This window comes from Eubalaena glacialis, chromosome 5 (genome assembly GCF_028564815.1).
Source record: "Eubalaena glacialis isolate mEubGla1 chromosome 5, mEubGla1.1.hap2.+ XY, whole genome shotgun sequence".
NCBI classification, from domain to species: domain Eukaryota; kingdom Metazoa; phylum Chordata; class Mammalia; order Artiodactyla; family Balaenidae; genus Eubalaena; species Eubalaena glacialis.
The window spans coordinates 78,965,716-78,983,532 of NC_083720.1; the positions used below are offsets into that span (position 1 = coordinate 78,965,716).

Here is a 17,817-nt window from a genome sequence, read left to right on the forward strand (position 1 = left end):
CAACTCTCAATGGTCTCTATGCCATCAGAGAGGGACAGTCACAAGTATAACCCAAGTCTGAAGATAATTAAAAAGTAATTCCAATGGCATATTGAAATGCTTTGCTTTTGGCCTTTTGTTTAAATTATTTTGGAGAGGCTAATTTTTAAACTGGAATCTACCAATGTCAACAGGTATCAAAAAATGTTTAAATGTTCACACCTTTGAATCAGTAAGTCTAATTTGCAATCTATTCTAAAGAAATAATGCAGAAGAAAGAAGATCTATATGTCCAAAGATGTGAATTTAAAGCTTGTTTTTGACAGAGGAAAACTGGAGTAAATTATGGCTCATTCAGATGCTTATGCAACATCATAAATATTTATAAAACATTTTAAACACATGGAAAATAGTTATAAATGCAAAACAAGATGTAAAAAATATATGGATAGCACTATCAAAAATGGTTGTATAATACATGCCTAGAAAAACACTAGAATAAAATATAATAAAATATGAACTGGGTAGAATAAAAATATTAATGATTGATTTCAATGAATTCTACAGATTTCTTTAACATTTTTCTTCAATAACAAAGATCTTTATTGAAAATGAAATTAATTCTGGGAATTAACATTCCCAGAACACACAGCTGAAATTAAATGAACAAGGATATGTAAGTCTAGAATTTAAAACCCACTGTGGTTTGTCCCAAAAGCTAAACATCTGATGGATGTTTAGCAACTGCAAAATATATCCTCCTGGTCTCAGTAGGTCATTGCCCCTGTTTAAAATTTTGCTTTTACACATTGCCAGGGAATTAGGTAGAGCAAAGTGAATTTACTGAGTATTTTTTTTCTTAGTGTTACCAAAGTATTTAAACACAATCTTAAAGATTCTTTTGGATCAATATTCTATCCTTAGTTCAATTCTGAGCAAACAAAAACAAAATTCACTCGTCTCCTCTCCAGAATGGCACTTTGGGCAAAGTAATAGGTAATTCATTTATATACTACATACCTAGCCATAGTTACATTATGTATAAGCTCATAAGTCTCTAATTAAATTATGATGTATTCATAGGCCACAAACATGAATGTACTTTTGTTCATCTTTTCCCTTCCAGTATAAATTGCACAGAAAATATATGCTTCCAATGATAAAGAGTTGAGGTGAGTACATATGTGTGTGTGTATTCTTTGCTCCTATGCATTCTTATTAACCTGACTTACAAAGGGCTCTTTTATTTTAGTCTAACTGCCACTTCTGCCTTCCCACACTTTACAAACCACCAGATGGACCACAGGTTTGTAGGCTTCTTAGAGAAGGGGCATTATCTTCCTCACCACTGCAAATTTCCTTATTATGGCACCTTGCACAGCATTTACAAAAAGCAGGCACTTGACTGACAGGGAAATCATTATAATTTTCCACTTCTAATGACAGTGAGGATCAGGTAACCATTGTTTCTCGAGTTAAGTGATGCGTGAACTCACAGGAGCCAGGACAGAGCCTAACTGCTAAGCGTAAACCTGGAGAGGGATGAGAGGCTCGGCTGCAGGCAAGGTGAGGGATGGCACCATGAGCCTGGCTCTGCGTGAGGGAAGGAAGGGCACCTAGGAGACCAGCTGGTGGTAAGGCTGGAGAGAGAAACAGGAGGACCTTCCTGCCGCCCTACAAAGACTTAGTAAAATCTACACTTCTCATGAACGCCTTTGGGATGGGAGTCCTGCTTGCAGGTGGGTGCCGGGAAAAAATAAAGACTGATCACGGGGACAGTCAACACAGGGATAGCACATGCGTTTGTTAAACTGGGTCAAGAGTCCAAGAATAATCTTCTAAGCACCTGCTTAGCAAGCACCTCCAAGCACCAGAACTATGCAAAGGAGGCATAACCCATACGTGTGCTCTGCTTTCAGAAACCCTGGTAGTTCCCTATTGCTTGTCACTGATCTGACCCTTTCTAACAGTGTTGATCATCATTATTTGTGGGTTCCGTATTTGCGAATCCACCCCTACTTGCTAAAATTTATTTGTAACCCCCAAATCAAATCATCCTTGGATATGCACAGAGTGGCAAAAAATGTGAGGCCCAGCTGAGGTCGAACAACGCGACACCCCCCTTCTTGTTCCTGCTCTCACACTGTAACCTTGCAGTCTATTTAGTGCCACTGAGAATTCAACAGTGAACAAAAAGGATAAAAAGCACTGGGCTCATGGAACTTATGTTCTAGTGACGTGATTGAAAGGTTGGATTGTGTGGATTTAGGTGAATACTTTTCTTAAAGTACTGTGGTACTCAAACTTTTATTAATACCAACAAGACTGATGGATGTAGAAATATTTTCATTTCGTCTGATTCAGATTACAGCATTGAAATAATCAAGGAGACAGGAAGCAGCCAAGCCACCATGTTGCTTGCGTTGTATCGAGTGATCATGTTTTCTAGGGCTTCTGCTTCCGATGGTGTACTAGATAGCCTGAAAAGTCATCCTGCTGTAAAACACTAGAAGCTGGATAAACTGAGCAAAAATTGGCCCCTCATTATTATAATTATCCGAGGAAATGATGCACCCCCTAGGTCACATGAAGTCTTTTAAGAACAATGGTTCTGAACCTTGCCTGGACATTAAATCATCTGGGGAGCTCTTAAAAGTCCCGCTGCCCAGATGACAAGCAAACCAATTAAACCAGAATCTTAGGGGCTTCCCTGGTGGCGCAGTGGTTGAGAATCTGCCTGCCAGTGCAGGGGACACGGGTTCGAGCCCTGGTCTGGGAAGATCCCACATGCTGCGGAGCAACTAGGCCCGTGAGCCACAACTACTGAGCCTGCGCGTCTGGAGCCTGTGCTCCGCAACAAGAGAGGCCGCGATAGATAGAGGCCCGCGCACCGCGATGAAGAGTGGCCCCCGCTTGCCGCAACTGGAGAAAGCCCTCGCACAGAAACGAAGACCCAACACAGCCATAAATAAATAAATAAACAAATACTTAAGAAAAAAAAAAAAACAGATCTTTGAGTGGCACTCAGGCATCAGCATTTTATAAAACCCCCTAGGTGATCTGGTGTCCAGCCAAGGTCAAGAACTACTGCTTTAGAAGGTGATAGGGTATATAGTGCATGGAGAGGCAGTAGTCCCAATGTTCTGTCAACTTCACTCAAAATTACTGATGCTGGGGAATCTGAAAAGTTATCCAGCTTCTTAAATCTCTTCTCCACACCCTTATTTCTTCTGCTTTCCCCCCTATACTGGGAAGTGGATGCTATCACTTTTCAGATGGATGCAAAGAACCAACCTAAGTGGGTACCTTCCTGAGTCTAAATATGTCCATTTATAGTTAAACATTTGATTTTTTTAAAATGAGTTCCTGCTAAGCTAAGGCTACATATGAAAGCCAAAGAAGAGACACATGAATTGCAAACAAAAGACTTTATTATTTCCATCAATAAGTCCCTAAAAGTCAAGGATAACACCCAATATGTACTTAATGGATACTAATCATACTCTTCCTCTGCCAATCTCTGTGTTTTTGGTTCACATTCCTCTTTGGAGACAATATCTCCACTTTTTTTTTTTTTTTAATGAATCAACCAGCAAAACCCCACAACATTTCCTATAGATGTAGGGAAGAAATAGACCAGTAATTACTGAATTTGAGTGTCCTGAAAATCCAAAATGTCCTCTATACATAAAAGGTGTTATTAGGAAATACTGTGTGTGACCTGTGCTCAAAGATGGAAATATTCCACGCTATAAAAGCAAAGTGAACCCTCTGGCAGGTATCCTGGGGGGTTCCCATGTGACTGTGTGCATTTGGACTCTGGGATCTCTCCCAGATGGAGTAGGACTTCCTGTCCTGGAATCCTTGAAGGGCAAGAAGAGCTAGATGGAAGTTTCCAGGGATTTGTTTATAAGAACATTATACTGCTATTTTGTTTGCATAGATCTAAACACAGGTTTCAGCTCTAACCTGGAGATAGTTTGGATTGGTCAAAGTTAAGACATCAACACGTCAGAGTCAAGACACTTATAAACTAACTCATACCAGGGTTTATGATGTTAATAACAATAAAAATTGAAATGAAAACAGCATTTAATGAGACTTTACTATATGCCAGGTACCAGTGCTTTTCATGTATCTCATTTAAGCTCCCAACAACCCTAAGTGGCAGACATTATTATTATACTTGATTTGCAAGTAAGAAAACTATGAATCAAGGAGGTTAGAGTCACACAAACAGTTAAGCGGCGGAGAGGAATTTGACTCAGGTGGTCCGAGTCCAAAGTTCACATACTCACCCCTCTGCTGTATTTCCCCACGCATACCAGCCACGTTTTGGTTTCTGGTGACCAGCATAGTCACAAGAGTTGAAGATAAGGGTCAGGCCTGGGGACCTGTTAAGCCCATGGTCACCATGGGATGTGGCCATCTCCCCCACCCTCTGGACTGGACCTGACAGGGGTCACAGGGTTTGGGGCTGATAACACGGAATGGATTAGGCTCCTAAGACATCTGAAAAACTGCATCCCAAAGGAGTATCAAGAAGAGAAGGGACAGCCAACTCCTGGCTGATGTGGACTGAGCTGGCTGCCTTATAGGGGTGGCACACCAAGTGTCTGCGTCTTCACTATCTTATGGGGGAAGCCAGGAGATGGCTCATGAGTCTGGGGATGGAGGTGAGGGAGCAGACTGAGCAGAGCTCACCATTTATAAAGTTGCTGGCCAGGCTCTGCAGCTAAGAAAGGGGTGGGAGGCGGAGAAAGAACACCACATTTCTTTGCACTCAGTCAGACAGGAAAAAGGGGCAGCACGTAATGACAGGCCAGGCAGAGCAGGTGCGAAGAAAGAGGCTTCAGATGAGGCGGGGCTGACAACCTGCCCGCATCACGACTGGGTCCTGAACAGGCCTGCCCTGGCCCTGACAGTTATCTTCTAGTGAATCAAAGGCTCGGTGGTGTAGAAAGAGCCAAGCTGGATCAGCTTCTGTCTTCTGCTCTGCAGCTCTGATCTGAGACACACCTGAGCAGAGAGCGGCCTCTGGCTCCACAGTCCTGACCTGTCAAAACTCAGGCAGCATCTTCATCTCTGCCCCAGCCTGCCCTCTCCAGCTGGGCTGAGCATCTCTAATAAGCGGTCTCGCTGCACGGATCCCTGGCTTCACCTCCTCTAACTCAGAGCTGCGCTGCCGCCTGAGCACTTCATTCTGGATCACGCGCTCTACGGCTTCCTGAGGGGTGTCCTCTGGAAGCCAGGGCTGCGGTGTAATTGCTGCAGCTGCTATTGAAATTCACTTTTGGATTTCTGTTCCCTGAGCAGAAAGTTCTGAAAGCTCCCAGGGAGAAGGAGCAGGCTTTGCATCCTGCAGGCTCGGGCTATCCTGACAAATTCCTAAAGGCTCATTTCTGTGTGGTCTCTTTCAAAACCTTCTGAAGGTTCCAGGAGATCTATTTCTTGATAACTTTTCCCCCCTTGCTTGAGGTCGGGCCAGAAGAGAGCTGAACAGATGTTAGATCTGAAGCTTTCCCAATTCAACCACTTGACCGCAGGCCTGCTAATCTGCCCTAATGTCAATGAAATGTCTTCGAGCTTTTCTCACTCAGAGAAAAAGACAAGATTCCAAAAAAGCTGGAGACATCCCTTCTTCAAGAAAAACAACATGAAAGAACAGGGTGATTGGAGTCAGCTGCACTTCTGCCTGTTAGAATATTAAAGTGCGCTTTTTTTTTTCTCTTTCTCAGAAAGTCACAATGGATTATCTTGAGTTCTCAAACTCCTACATGGATTTTTCCTTCTTCTGCAAGTTGTCACTTGACTGACAAAAACTATGCTTCAGTCCCTAAAAATGCAAATTCCCTGAAGAGAGTACCGACCTACAATGAACTACAGCTCAGAGGTGGAGTAAATATTATTATCCCAACTAGGAATATTGATAGCTCCATGCTGGGGGCAGGCCTCAGTCAGCACTCAGTGCTAAAACCTCAGGTGAAAGCACACACTTGAGTGTGTTGACAGTTATCTTAGTGATTTTCTCCTATATCCTGCTTGGAGTTACCAGAAAGGCCTGGCCAGTGATCAAACACCACACACAAACGTTATACCCCAAGAGCTCCTGCTTGGGAAAATATCCAGGCCAGCTGCCCCCAGCATACTGGATCTTTAAGAGCCTCTTGGTTGCAATTAAAGACACTGGCTCTCCCATTTCCAATCTGGCCCTGGAAGGGCTGACTCTAGACTGGGCTCAGGGATCTGTACAAAGGCGCCTCAGAGACACTCATTCCTTGAAGACATACCATCTTTTGCTGAATATATTATGACATTACAAGGTGTACCACATTACCACAAAAAGCCAATTAAACTATGATATCAACTCTGTTATCATATAGAATTTCTCTTTTATGCTATTGAAGTAGCTCTTTTAGAGCAGTTTAGACGGGAATGTATCACATATCCCCCTTGTCAATTCATCAAAAGGCAAACAGAAGCAAGATAAATTCATTAAGCTCTTCCGAATGCTTTTTCACACCCAAGAGTTTGACTTTGTGAATCACTTTTGTTTTAAGCTGTTAATTTTGAAATAATTTTAGGTTTACAGAAGAGAAAGTATGTACACAGAGCCGATGCCACGGGTCTAAATGCCACACTGTGAACAGCAAGGCTGTAGCAGAATTCCTAGATTTATGTACCAGAACTGCTAGTTACTGGCTGTGTGATGGCTGACCTTCAGTTCCTTATTTGGAAACTGGGATAATAGTTCCCCTTATCTTCCAAGGCTGTTGTGAGGTTTTGGAGGAAACATCCACAGAAACCCTAAGTACTGCACAAACATCAGTTATAATTAACACACCCTACAAGGCACTATGTAGAGTTCTGGCCCCAAAGGAGTTTACAGCCTAGTCAATAATGGTTCTTTACATTTATTTGGTGCTGCACAGTTTTACACAGTGACTTCATATCCATTCTATAATCTGACCTTCGCAATGATCCTGTGAATCAGGTAGACTACATTGTGCCTTCATTTATTATATATGTTATCCTGAGGTTTGGAGGGGGTTCCTTTTTCATATTGGTAAACTCTACTTTGAGCATGTTGGCTCGTCCTTGGCCTTGCCAGCACTCTTACTGTAAGTAACTTCAGACCATGTGAACGGGGCTTTGTCAACACTGGGTTACTAGGTCTGTCTTACCTGGTCTGAACCTTTCTTACTTTTCAGACACCAAACTTTGCAATCTGGACCTGCTTTTGGGCCCAGGCAATTTCATGGATGCCTCCTCTCTCTGGGAACCCACTGCTTGGTGGAGGCCCTGAGTGGGTGGGGGGGTTCTTGCTAGCTCCAGCTGTTTCTAATTAACCTCACCCTTCTTTCCTCCTAGAATGGTTAAGTCAATTCAACAGATTAGCATTTTCAAAGGCACCACATCATTTACCATTAAACCAGCTTGGGATAAAACAGAATTCAACCATTTTACACATTAATTTTAAGTCAAAAATAAAACACCCCTCCCTCCATTATCAACCTGTTTTTTTTTTTTTTTCTCCTGACCTCCTCACTTTCTCTTGGAGACTTCATGGGGGTAGTGGGATACTGGTGGGGTGATGGTCTATGATCAACCTGAAAAATCCACACAAATCAGGCTTGGCAAACCTTTCCTTAGATATTTCTATAGTCCCTCCCACTCTCCTACCCCCCTCATAAAGAGTAAAGGACTCACTGGGAAATCTTTAAAATTTCCTAAAGTAACTAGACTCAGTAAAGTAGCAGACTCATATTCCTAAGTCTGCTTCCATCTCAAAGCTTTTTAACAGTGCCACTCCTGGATCTAAATTACGAAAAATGTTACACTCATATGTTCCCTGGCTTAAAAATTCTTTTGACAATAATTCAGGGTTTGTTTTTTTTTTAAACAGTTGCTAAAAACAAGATGTTATTTATCTTACAATTAAAAACACAGATGAGGTGAGATCACTTGTGGGGTAGCTTGAGGTACAGGAAGCACCATAATCTTACCCACTGTGGGGAGGAATTTAGAATGCGGGAAGGCTGGCTGGCCTTGGACCCGATCCAAGGGAGTTCTGTCACTAAACTACCCAAAAGAGAGCCTTATAAGGCAGTTTCTTCTAGAAGGCAAGTCTGTAATAAACCCTGAGGGCAGGCTCTAGAGAAAGATGGAAATCGTATCTAAGGGCATCAAATAAATGCCTTCTCAGCTCAATCACTCCGACGCGTAGGTCTAGAGTGTAAAAGATCTTAAAAGTTATAACATCCTCTCCCAAACACTTCCCCTCCTCCCTTATGGAGCTGAGAGATAACCTAGAAGAGTATCTTTGAAACAGAATTCTCCCGACTCCCACAAAGCACTTATAGTATCCAACAGCTTTTATTGCAAGTTCTTCCTGGTGTGCAATTTAAATGTGCCTTGTGGCTATTTAATTCCAGCCTGTTAATTCCTCTCCTGAAGAGCTGTAGAACAGTAGGTCAGGCACCTTCCATTTAATTCCCAAACCACCAAGAAACATTAACTTGTTCTTTCGATTACATTCCTTTAAAAGAATCTTGTGTGTGTATGTGTGTGTTTGAAACTCTTGTATTTTATTTTATTTTTTTTTTAACATCTTTATTGGAGTATAATTGCTTCACAATGGTGTGTTAGTTTCTGCTCCACAACAAAGTGAATCAGCTATATATATACATATATCCCCATATCTCTTCCCTCTTGCATCTCCCTCCCTCCCACCCTCCCCATCCCACCCCTCTAGGTGGTCACAAAGCACCGAGCTGATCTCCCTGTGCTATGCGGCTGCTTCCCACTAGCTATCTATTTTACGTTTGGTAGTGTATATATGTCCATGCCACTGTCTCACTTTGTCCCAGCTTACCCTTCCCCCTCCTCGTATCCTCAAGTCCATTCTCTAGACCTCTAAAAGAATCTTAAGGCAACCTACGGAATGGGAGAAAATATTTGCAAATGATGCAACCAACAAGGGCTTAATTTCCAAAATATACAAACAGCTCACACAACTCAAACAACTCAGTCGAAGAATGGGCAGAAGACCTAAATAGACATTTCTCCAAAGAAGACATACAGATGGCCAAGAGGCACATGAAAAGACGCTTAACATCGCTAATTATTAGAGAAATGCAAATCAAAACTACAATGAGGTACCACCTCACACCAGTCAGAATGGCCATCGTTAAAAACTCTATAAATAAAAAATGCTGGAGAGGGTGTGGAGAAAAGGGAACCCTCTTGCACTGTTGGTGGGAATGTAAATTGATACAGCCACTATGGAGAACAGTACAGAGGTTCCTCAGAAAACTAAAAATAGAATTACCATATGACCCAGCAATCCCACTCCTGGCCATTCATCCAGACAAAACTCTAATTCAAAAAGATACAAGCACCACTATGTTCATAGCAGCGCCATTCACAATAGCCAAGACATGGAAACAACCTAAATGTCTATCAACAGATGAATGAATGAATGAAGATGTGGTACATATATACAATGGAATACTACTTGGCCATAAAAAAGAATGAAATAATGCCATTTGCAGCAACATGGATGCAACTAGAGATTATCATACTAAGTGAAGTCAGAAAGACAAATACCCTATGATATCCACTTATATGTGGAATCTAAAATATGACACAAATGAACCTATCTATGAAACAGACTCACAGGCATAGAGAACAGACTTGTGGTTGCCAAGGTGGGGGGAGGGGAGGGATGGACCGGGAGTTTGGGGTTAGTTGATGCAAACTATTACGTATAGAATGGATAAACAACAAGGTCCTACTGCATAGCACAGGGAACTATATTCAACATCCTGAGATAAACCATAATGGAAAAGAATATAAAAAAGAATGTATATATGTATAACTGAGTCACTTTGCTGTACAGCAGAAATTAACACATTGTAAGTCAACTATACTTCAATAAAAAAATAATTTAAAAAAAAAGAATCTTAAGTCCTTTAAGACCTTCTTCAAGGCTGTCTCTTTTCTTTTCTAAAGCTTCTTCAGGTTTTCAATTCTTTCCTAAGATGCAGTGATTAAAACTGGGTAAAGGGATAAGAACGAACCAACAACTCACTCAACTTTCTGGAACTTTCTGTCTACAAAAGGGCAACTGAAGCCAGAAAAATATTTTAAAGCATTTCTATTGGGCTGGGGTAGACTCTTTGAGATGTGACTTTTTCTGATTCTGATCTAAAAGCGAGGTGAGTCAATGTCAGATGTATTCCCTGGTCTACACATCAGACAGAAGATGCAAGGAGAAAAGAGGGCAGACATGCAGCAGAGTCCATTGCCTGCATTTCCAATGAGAAGGCACTTTCTTAAGAGGATTCCTGTGTTTAATCAACAAATATTTAGGAAGTGTCCAACCATTAGCCAGCCACTGTGTTTATGAAGAATAATCAAGATGGAGTCCCTCTTCTAGGATGCTCCCAGTCTAGTGGGGAAGACAGACATTCAAAGAGCTCTTTGGAGTCAGTGGAAGATGCTAAACTAACTAGAAGAGTTCTTTCTCTCCTCAGGAGCTCTGTTCCCTTTGCTGAAATCCTCACGAGGGTCCTCGGCACGGCTTGGCCCACCTCACTTAATACTGCTCATCCATCCCTAGTCTCTATCCTATTGCCCTGGTGTACATTCTTTACAGCACATACTACTACATGAAAATATCTGTTTACTTGTTTCTGTCTAAAGCTTATGGTAAACGCCACAAGAGAGGGATCTTGTCTATCTTATTCAAGTCTGCTTACCCCGAGAATAGAAGAGTGCCTGGCAAATTCATATATTCATTCATTCATTCATTCAACATATATTCAAAGCATCTACTAGTGCCAGGCACTGATCTCGGCCCTTGAGGATAGAACAGGGAGCAAAAATTCCCTTCCCTCATGGAGCTTACTTTCAAGTTGAATAATGACAACAGTGAACATTCATTGAGTGCTTTCTATGGATTATCTTATTGAATCCTCACAACAATTCTATGAGATAGGTATGATTATAATCGTTATATTATAGGTGAGGAACCAAGGCCCAGAGAGGTCAAGGAACATGCTCAAAGCTCAGTAAGTGGCAGGGTTAAGATTTACACCCAGGGAGTCTGGTTCTAGAGTTCTGCATCTTAACTATTCTGCTAGAATGCCTCTTGCTCACATATACATAGTACACGTGCAATAAATATTGTTTAAAAAATTGCTAGAGGGCAGAGGAGCTGAATAGGTATTTTTCCAAAGAAGACATACAGATGGCCAATAGGCACATGAAAAGATGTTCAACATCACTAATTATTAGGGAAATGCAAATCAAAACCACCATGAGATAACACCTCACACCTGTGTCAGAATGGCTATTATCAGAAAGGCAAGGAATAACAAGTGTTGGTAAGGATGTGGAGAAAAGGGAACCTTTGTACACTGTTGGTGGGAATGTATATTGGTGCAACCACTATGGAAAACAGTATGGATATTCCTAAAAAAATTAAGAATAGAACTACCATATGATCCCACTATCCCACTTCTGGCTATTTACCTAAAGAATAAGAAAACACTAATTTGAAAAGAAATACACACCTTACGTTCATCACAGCATTATTTACAACAGCCAAGATATGGAAACAATGTTAAGTGCCCATCCATGCATGAATGGATAAAGATGTGGTACATGTACACAATGGAATACCACTCAGCCATCAAAATGGTGAAATCTTGTCATTGGCAACAACATGGATGGACCTTGAGGGTATTGTGCTAAGTAAGTCAGACGGAGAAGGATAAATATTGTATGATTTCACTCATACATGGAATCTAAAAAAGATAAAACCTCAAAATAAATAAACAAACCAAACAAAAATAAACATGTAGATATAGAGAACACAGCAGTGGTTACCAGAGGGGGTTGGGGTTAGGGGAGATGGCAAAATGGGTAAAGGGGTCAACTGTATGGGGACAGATGGAAACGAAATTTTGGGTGGTGAGCACCCTGTTGGGTATACAGAAGCAGAAACATAATATTGTATGCGTGAAACTTATCTAATGTTATAAACCAACGTTACCCCAATAAAAAATTTTTAAAAAGTAACACCCTCCACCCCCTACAAAATGTATAAACAGAATCAGAACATTAAAAAAAAGTCTGGAAGCCCACACAGAGCTGCAAAAGGACAAGGACATCATTATGGGGGGTGGGGAGGGGAAAGACAAGGGGTTTCACAAAGAAAGTGACACCAGCTGATCCTTGAAGGCTAAGAGTTCAAAGGGTGGAAAGATAAGTGAGGGTGTGATTATAAACAACAGCAAAGAGCAAACAATTACGGTGGCCGGACCACAAAGGGGGTTGGACAGAAGAGGCCAAAATAAGAGGTACTGTGAAGTGCTAGGTAGTTTTAACTTGCTACTAAAGGTACTAGCAAGGAAGACCCTTAAGAATGAATTCTGATTCCACAAATAAAAATTAATTCTGAGGAAGAAGAGGGGATGGGACCCAAAGGGAACAAGGGATTGCCAAGGAGCTCAGATATAACGGACCATGAACAAAAGGAGTAACCAAGAACCGGAATAAAGGAGCACCATGTCCTCTTCTAACTGTGAGATTTTATTACACATCTTGGTGTCTCTATTAACTTTTTATTAAACTGAATTTTCAAATCTCCTCTTCCAGTTTCGCATGACTTCAGGGACCTCAATAAGATCTAATGGCACTAAATTAATGATAACAGTTTTAGATTTGAGATTATTACGTCACTACCTTTTAGATAGATTTTTTTTTTAGAAAGATGGCTTTGCCTCTTACCACAGAGGCACAGAAAACAAGCAGACCAAGGTCTCTCCACAGAAGGTGGGTAAGTGGTGACCTCAGAAAAGAAGGGACTGGGAAAAGATTCAGAGTGTCTCCAGGGCTCCAGGGCAAGCACTCTGGGAGATAGGTTTGTAACTTGCATGGATACTTTGTTAATCAACAAGACCAGACCTGTTTCGTGCATCCTCAGCTGTACAGCATCTTAGCACAGTGCTGACACCTGACAGATGCTCAATAAATGCAGGTTAAATGAGACCAATCACCAGAAGGAATGATGCCCCCTCCCTCTCAATACTTGAGGAAGCATAACTTAAGTTTCTTCTGAGGGTAGAAGAAGAACCCTTTCTAGGCTGGAAGAACCTAGAAAATGCATTTCCTATTCTTTGCAAAGCCCCAATACTAAATGGCACAGAAGTCAATGGCACTCTGATGGGTTTGCTTCTATAATTGTTAAAACACTTCCAGGAGTCAGGAGAAATATATTAGGAGATCTGGCTTTAGCCCCATTTATCTCTGCTGTGGAAAAGTACTCTGGTGGACCTCACATTCTTTTCTGCTCTCCCTGGCATTCTTCTATAAATGGTCCCACGCACTAGACCCTTTATCTCTAAATTTAGGTTGGGAAGAAAGGTTAATTTATGACAAGGTTTCCAGTTTTAGAAGCTATTTCTCTTAACATTTTCCCCAAACATAAAGAAAAACTAGGTCTGTACCCTCCTGAGGTTTGCAGTCTGGAGAGATGCTGAGGATCTGGGTTTCATGATAATGAGGTTATATGACTAGTTCTATATGACTATCAGCCTCAATATTTTATAATTGCACTGTGTGAGGGTTTAGAGATGCAAATAGCATGAGAGAAGATGGATAAAACTAGCTACAGGCTAGAATTGACGATAATACTTAAATAATCACCAAGCTATCCTGCTCTGATAAGGTAAGTTCCAGTGATTTGGAAAGACTGTGGGGAAAAATTCCCCTTGGAATGTGTAAGAAAAATGTCAATATTTGGAATGAATTCTTAAGCTATGCCCATTTCTCTTTTCATGGTATGACTGATAAATTAGACCCAAAGGGCTGTTTCTGTTGGGAAAGTGTGTGATTATTTTGGATTGTGATTTAAGTTTAAGGTGATGATAATATAAATAGTTAACAGTAAGTTGGTTACACTATTTAAGTCTTTCAATAGTGAACTCTGAAAGCAGTGGCAGATGACCTATTAGCCATGTGGACTTCTGGGAAAAACTCTAAAAAAAAAAAAAAAAAAGAATTACTTGGAAAGCTTGGAGAAAGTCTCAGCTGTGTTAAAGAAGCAGCTGCTTCTGTTATTTCAGGAGAACTGCCTCTTCTCTCCCTTTTTCCTACCTTGGCTGGGACCAGGAGAGGGACTGCCAAGGTTGGATTTCTAACCTTCCCTTGAAACTACTGCCTAAGCAGACATTAGAATTAAAAGCTCTTTTTTTTTTTCTTTTTTGCAAGTCCAGACTCTATTTTCCCCTTTCATTTATGGCAAGCTTGGACTTGTTTGGAATAAAATAAACGATCAAACATAACCTCAAAGGCATTCCTGCTGAACAGTGCATCCTGGGGACAAATTACACAAGAATGGAAAAAGAAAAACAAAATGGTCATAAGGTTCACAACATAAAAACGACATCATAAAAACATCCTTCAAAGAGTTTGTATTTTTTCGCCCACAAATAATTAGCTAGTTAGATTACTGTTTGAGAATCTGTAACTTCCAGTAAGTGAATTATTTTCCTTAATATTAAGAAACCATGAAATTCAATTTTTAAAATTCTTGCAATCTAGCCAATCAAACATGGGACAAACAACTTCTCTCTGAAAGTCCTTATACTGTATTTCATCGTCAAACGCCTTTCTCCTATCTCTTCACTTCATCTCTATACACTCAAGCCAAGAAAGAATGAAGAGAACATGACATTTTGGGGTTCCCAAAAGAGTGGGGGCAGCTTTTGCGAATCGACTTGCCGGCTGTTAGCATGAGCTGGGTGAGCTTTGGGGACGGGAGAAACTGTGGTATCTGGAAACCTTTTCTATACATACACTCGCCCTGCAAGTCCTCACTTTCTTGGCGCACGCACCAAACTCTCAAAACCACCAAAAAAAGAGAAGGGGAGGCATCGCCCATCCCTCCCGGCATCCCGCGGCTGCCAACTCCCCCCTCCCCGAGTCAGCCCGGATACCCACGGGAGGAGCCGCGGGAACCAGCCAGGTGCGCCGGCCGCGGACGCCCTGTCGGCTCTGCCCCGCAAGGAGGCGCCTGGTTCTCCCCGCCCGCCGGGGCGGGGTCGGAGTCGGAGGGGAAAGCGCACATGCCCACCTTGCTCGCAGGTGCCCTTGCTGACCTGGGTGATGGCCTTCTCCCCGCGGCTCTCGGCCTTCAGGCTGGCGGCGCGCAGCTGGCAGCCGCTGGGGTAGGTGATGCCGTCGCTGCCGCACACCGGGTAGCGGCTCTTGCACACGCACACGCCGCTCACCTCCGGGCCGCCGGCTGCTGCCCCGGCTTTACCCTTCCGCCTCTTGCGGCTCTTCACGCACTCCATGCCCGGCGCGCAGTGCCCCCTGCCGGCGCCGCTGCCCCCGCACGGCTCGCCCTCGCCGCGGGCGCACACCGGGCAGCAGCCGCACGCGTCGCGGGTCTCGCCCAGCTGGCAGCCCCGCGGGGGCAGGGGCGGGCAAGCGGCCGGCTCGCAGGGGCCGCAGGCGTCCGAAGAGGAGGAAGAGGAGAGGGGCAGGAGCAGGAGCAGCAGCCCGGCTGCGCCGAGGAGCAGGGCGGACAGCGGCGGCCGCTCCATGGCTGGGAGCGTTGGCGGCGGCGGCGGGAGAGCGAATGAGCCGCGTCTCCCCGGCCCCCGCTTTAAATCCGGCGCCCCGCCCGGCCGGGCCGCGGGAACCACACCCCCCGGGCGGCGAGAGCTTGGCCGCCTCGCCCGCACCGCCCCTCCCGGGACCGCGGGGCTCGAGCGCGCCCCTACTGGCGGGGCATCCGCTGGGCCCGGGGACGCTCCGTCTCACGGCTCTTCGCTTTTGGTTTTGGCTCTGAGCGCACCCCGCCGGCTGCTGCTCAGCCCCCTGCTCCCGAGGGCTGCACCCCGTCCTTTGGGGCTCTCCCGCAGTGAAGACAGTTCCCTCCCCTCTGGTCCCTCGACTCTCGCAGTACGGGTATTCATACTTATTAACAACAGCTTTGAGATGACCCCATGTGTAATCCATTATATTCTCCGTGAGTCTGGGAGACCTGAGTGTTGATTGCTCTGCGGTTTGGGAAGCTCTTTTAAGAACAATTAGTTTTTCAAACCCCGCTTGGGGATTTTGTGTCCCCATTGGCCACAGGCCCGGTGTGGTCGTGGGTGCCAAGCTAAAAGGACAAACCATTGCCAACCACTCCTGTTCTCAGCACCTCATAACTGCTTCCTTATGCCAAGTTTTAAGTGTGAGTACTGGAACCCATGTGAGAACAGGTCATGTCTTCCGTTTATAATATGTGGTGCTGGACCTCCATCAAACCTCTCCGGAGAACTGAGCACAGCTGGGGGTGCCTCTGAGGCCCCTAAAGCACCTCAGTTTTCACCAGTCATTCCGTGAGGTTTTTGATGTAAACGACTGACAATTCCTCCTCAGTCTTTCTGAAAAGTGCTCTGCAAACTCAACTTAAAAGCTTTTTTTTCCAAGAAAAAGGGCTCTTCAAATCCCTCTTACCCAGACTTTTGTTTCCATGTTTATTAAATATACAACACTGCAGTGTGCGTCATTCTACACGTCGCATCTGAGTTCTTTTTTCTTAGCACAAATCCAAGGATTTATAGAATTGCTAACTCAAAGTGTGCGGTTCACTATGCCACCAGCAATGTATAGATGTCACTCTCACCAGAGTCTTCCTGGGATAATCATTGTAAACTTTTCTGAAAATTAAATAGTCACAAAACTCAGATAATAAAAAACCAAGCACCCTCCTAATCAGAAAACCTAGCACCTATTCTTTGGCCTCTCCTTAGCATATTCTAGAAAAACGGCACTTTTTTTTTAAAGGTCATGTGTTGACATGACAATTGTTTATAAAACAATGAAAAAGTGTTTGGAGCAGACTTTTTCTAAGTATTCTTGCCTTTGTCCCTCAGTAATAGAGTTTACATGACCCAGTCTACAGTCCCAAACTGAAACAAATGCAGAGAGTGCACTCTGATATTGCCTGTTCTATCTCAATTTTATTAATTCGCTGGTCAAGGTCCACTAAGTTGGTTTCATGACCTGTTAAAACTGTTGTAGTTTTAGGATCTCCAGAACCTGAGACAAGGATTCCAGTGCAAGTAGTTTACCTGAGAGGCCATGTCAGGACATACCAACTGGGGGGGGGTGCAGAGGCGGTAGGGAGTGAGCCGGAGGGGAAGACAGACAATAAAGATGCTTATCAAGTCAGCTCTGGGCAGGGTGGGCTCTGTAGCCAGATGAAGCCCCCTCAGGCTCTGCAAAGTTTTGTGTATGGGAGGGTTGGGGGAGTAGGGGGCAGGCACTGCACCACTAAGGACTGTACACCACAGTGTTTTTCAAACCCTGCGTTGGAGCCAGCAGTACGAAGGCAAATACGAGGCACAGTAGAATCCCTTTGGCGGCGTGGGGAGACCCTTATTGCCCAGCAAGCAGAAGAGCAAGTAGGGTTTTTAATCACTGAAGGGGGTGCCTGGGCTTTGTATGATGACACCAATCTGGAGGACTTGAAAATAAGAAGAGATGTGGTTATTCAGAAGAAGGAGAAAAGGCAGGAAAATGGGTCCTTTACAAAGAAACTTGACAACCCCTGCCTTCCAAGAAAGAAGATATTGTCACCCATTCAGCTTCAGTTCTGGTGAGACGAAGAGCCTAGATGTGGAGACAGGATATGTTATCTGCAAACAGAGAGCATTTTACTTCTTCCTGTTTAAGCTAGATGACCTATATTTCTTTTTCTTGCCTAATTGCCCTGGTTAGAACCTCTAGTATAATGTGGAATAGAGTGGTGAGAGTGAGCTTCCTTGC

At 43.4% G+C, this 17,817-nt stretch overlaps 1 protein-coding gene across 1 annotated transcript in view; it reads right to left on the reverse strand.

Annotated features, from left to right (window-relative positions):
* Positions 1-15,649, reverse strand: part of IGFBP7 (insulin like growth factor binding protein 7) — a 75,222-nt gene extending 59,573 nt beyond the window's left edge. Inside the window, exon 1 of the mRNA XM_061192338.1 lies at positions 15,125-15,649. Within this exon, the coding sequence (XP_061048321.1) occupies positions 15,125-15,599 (475 nt within the window). The 5' untranslated portion in view covers positions 15,600-15,649. The remainder of the gene's footprint in view (positions 1-15,124) is intronic.
* Between the last annotated feature and the right edge of the window lie 2,168 nt (positions 15,650-17,817).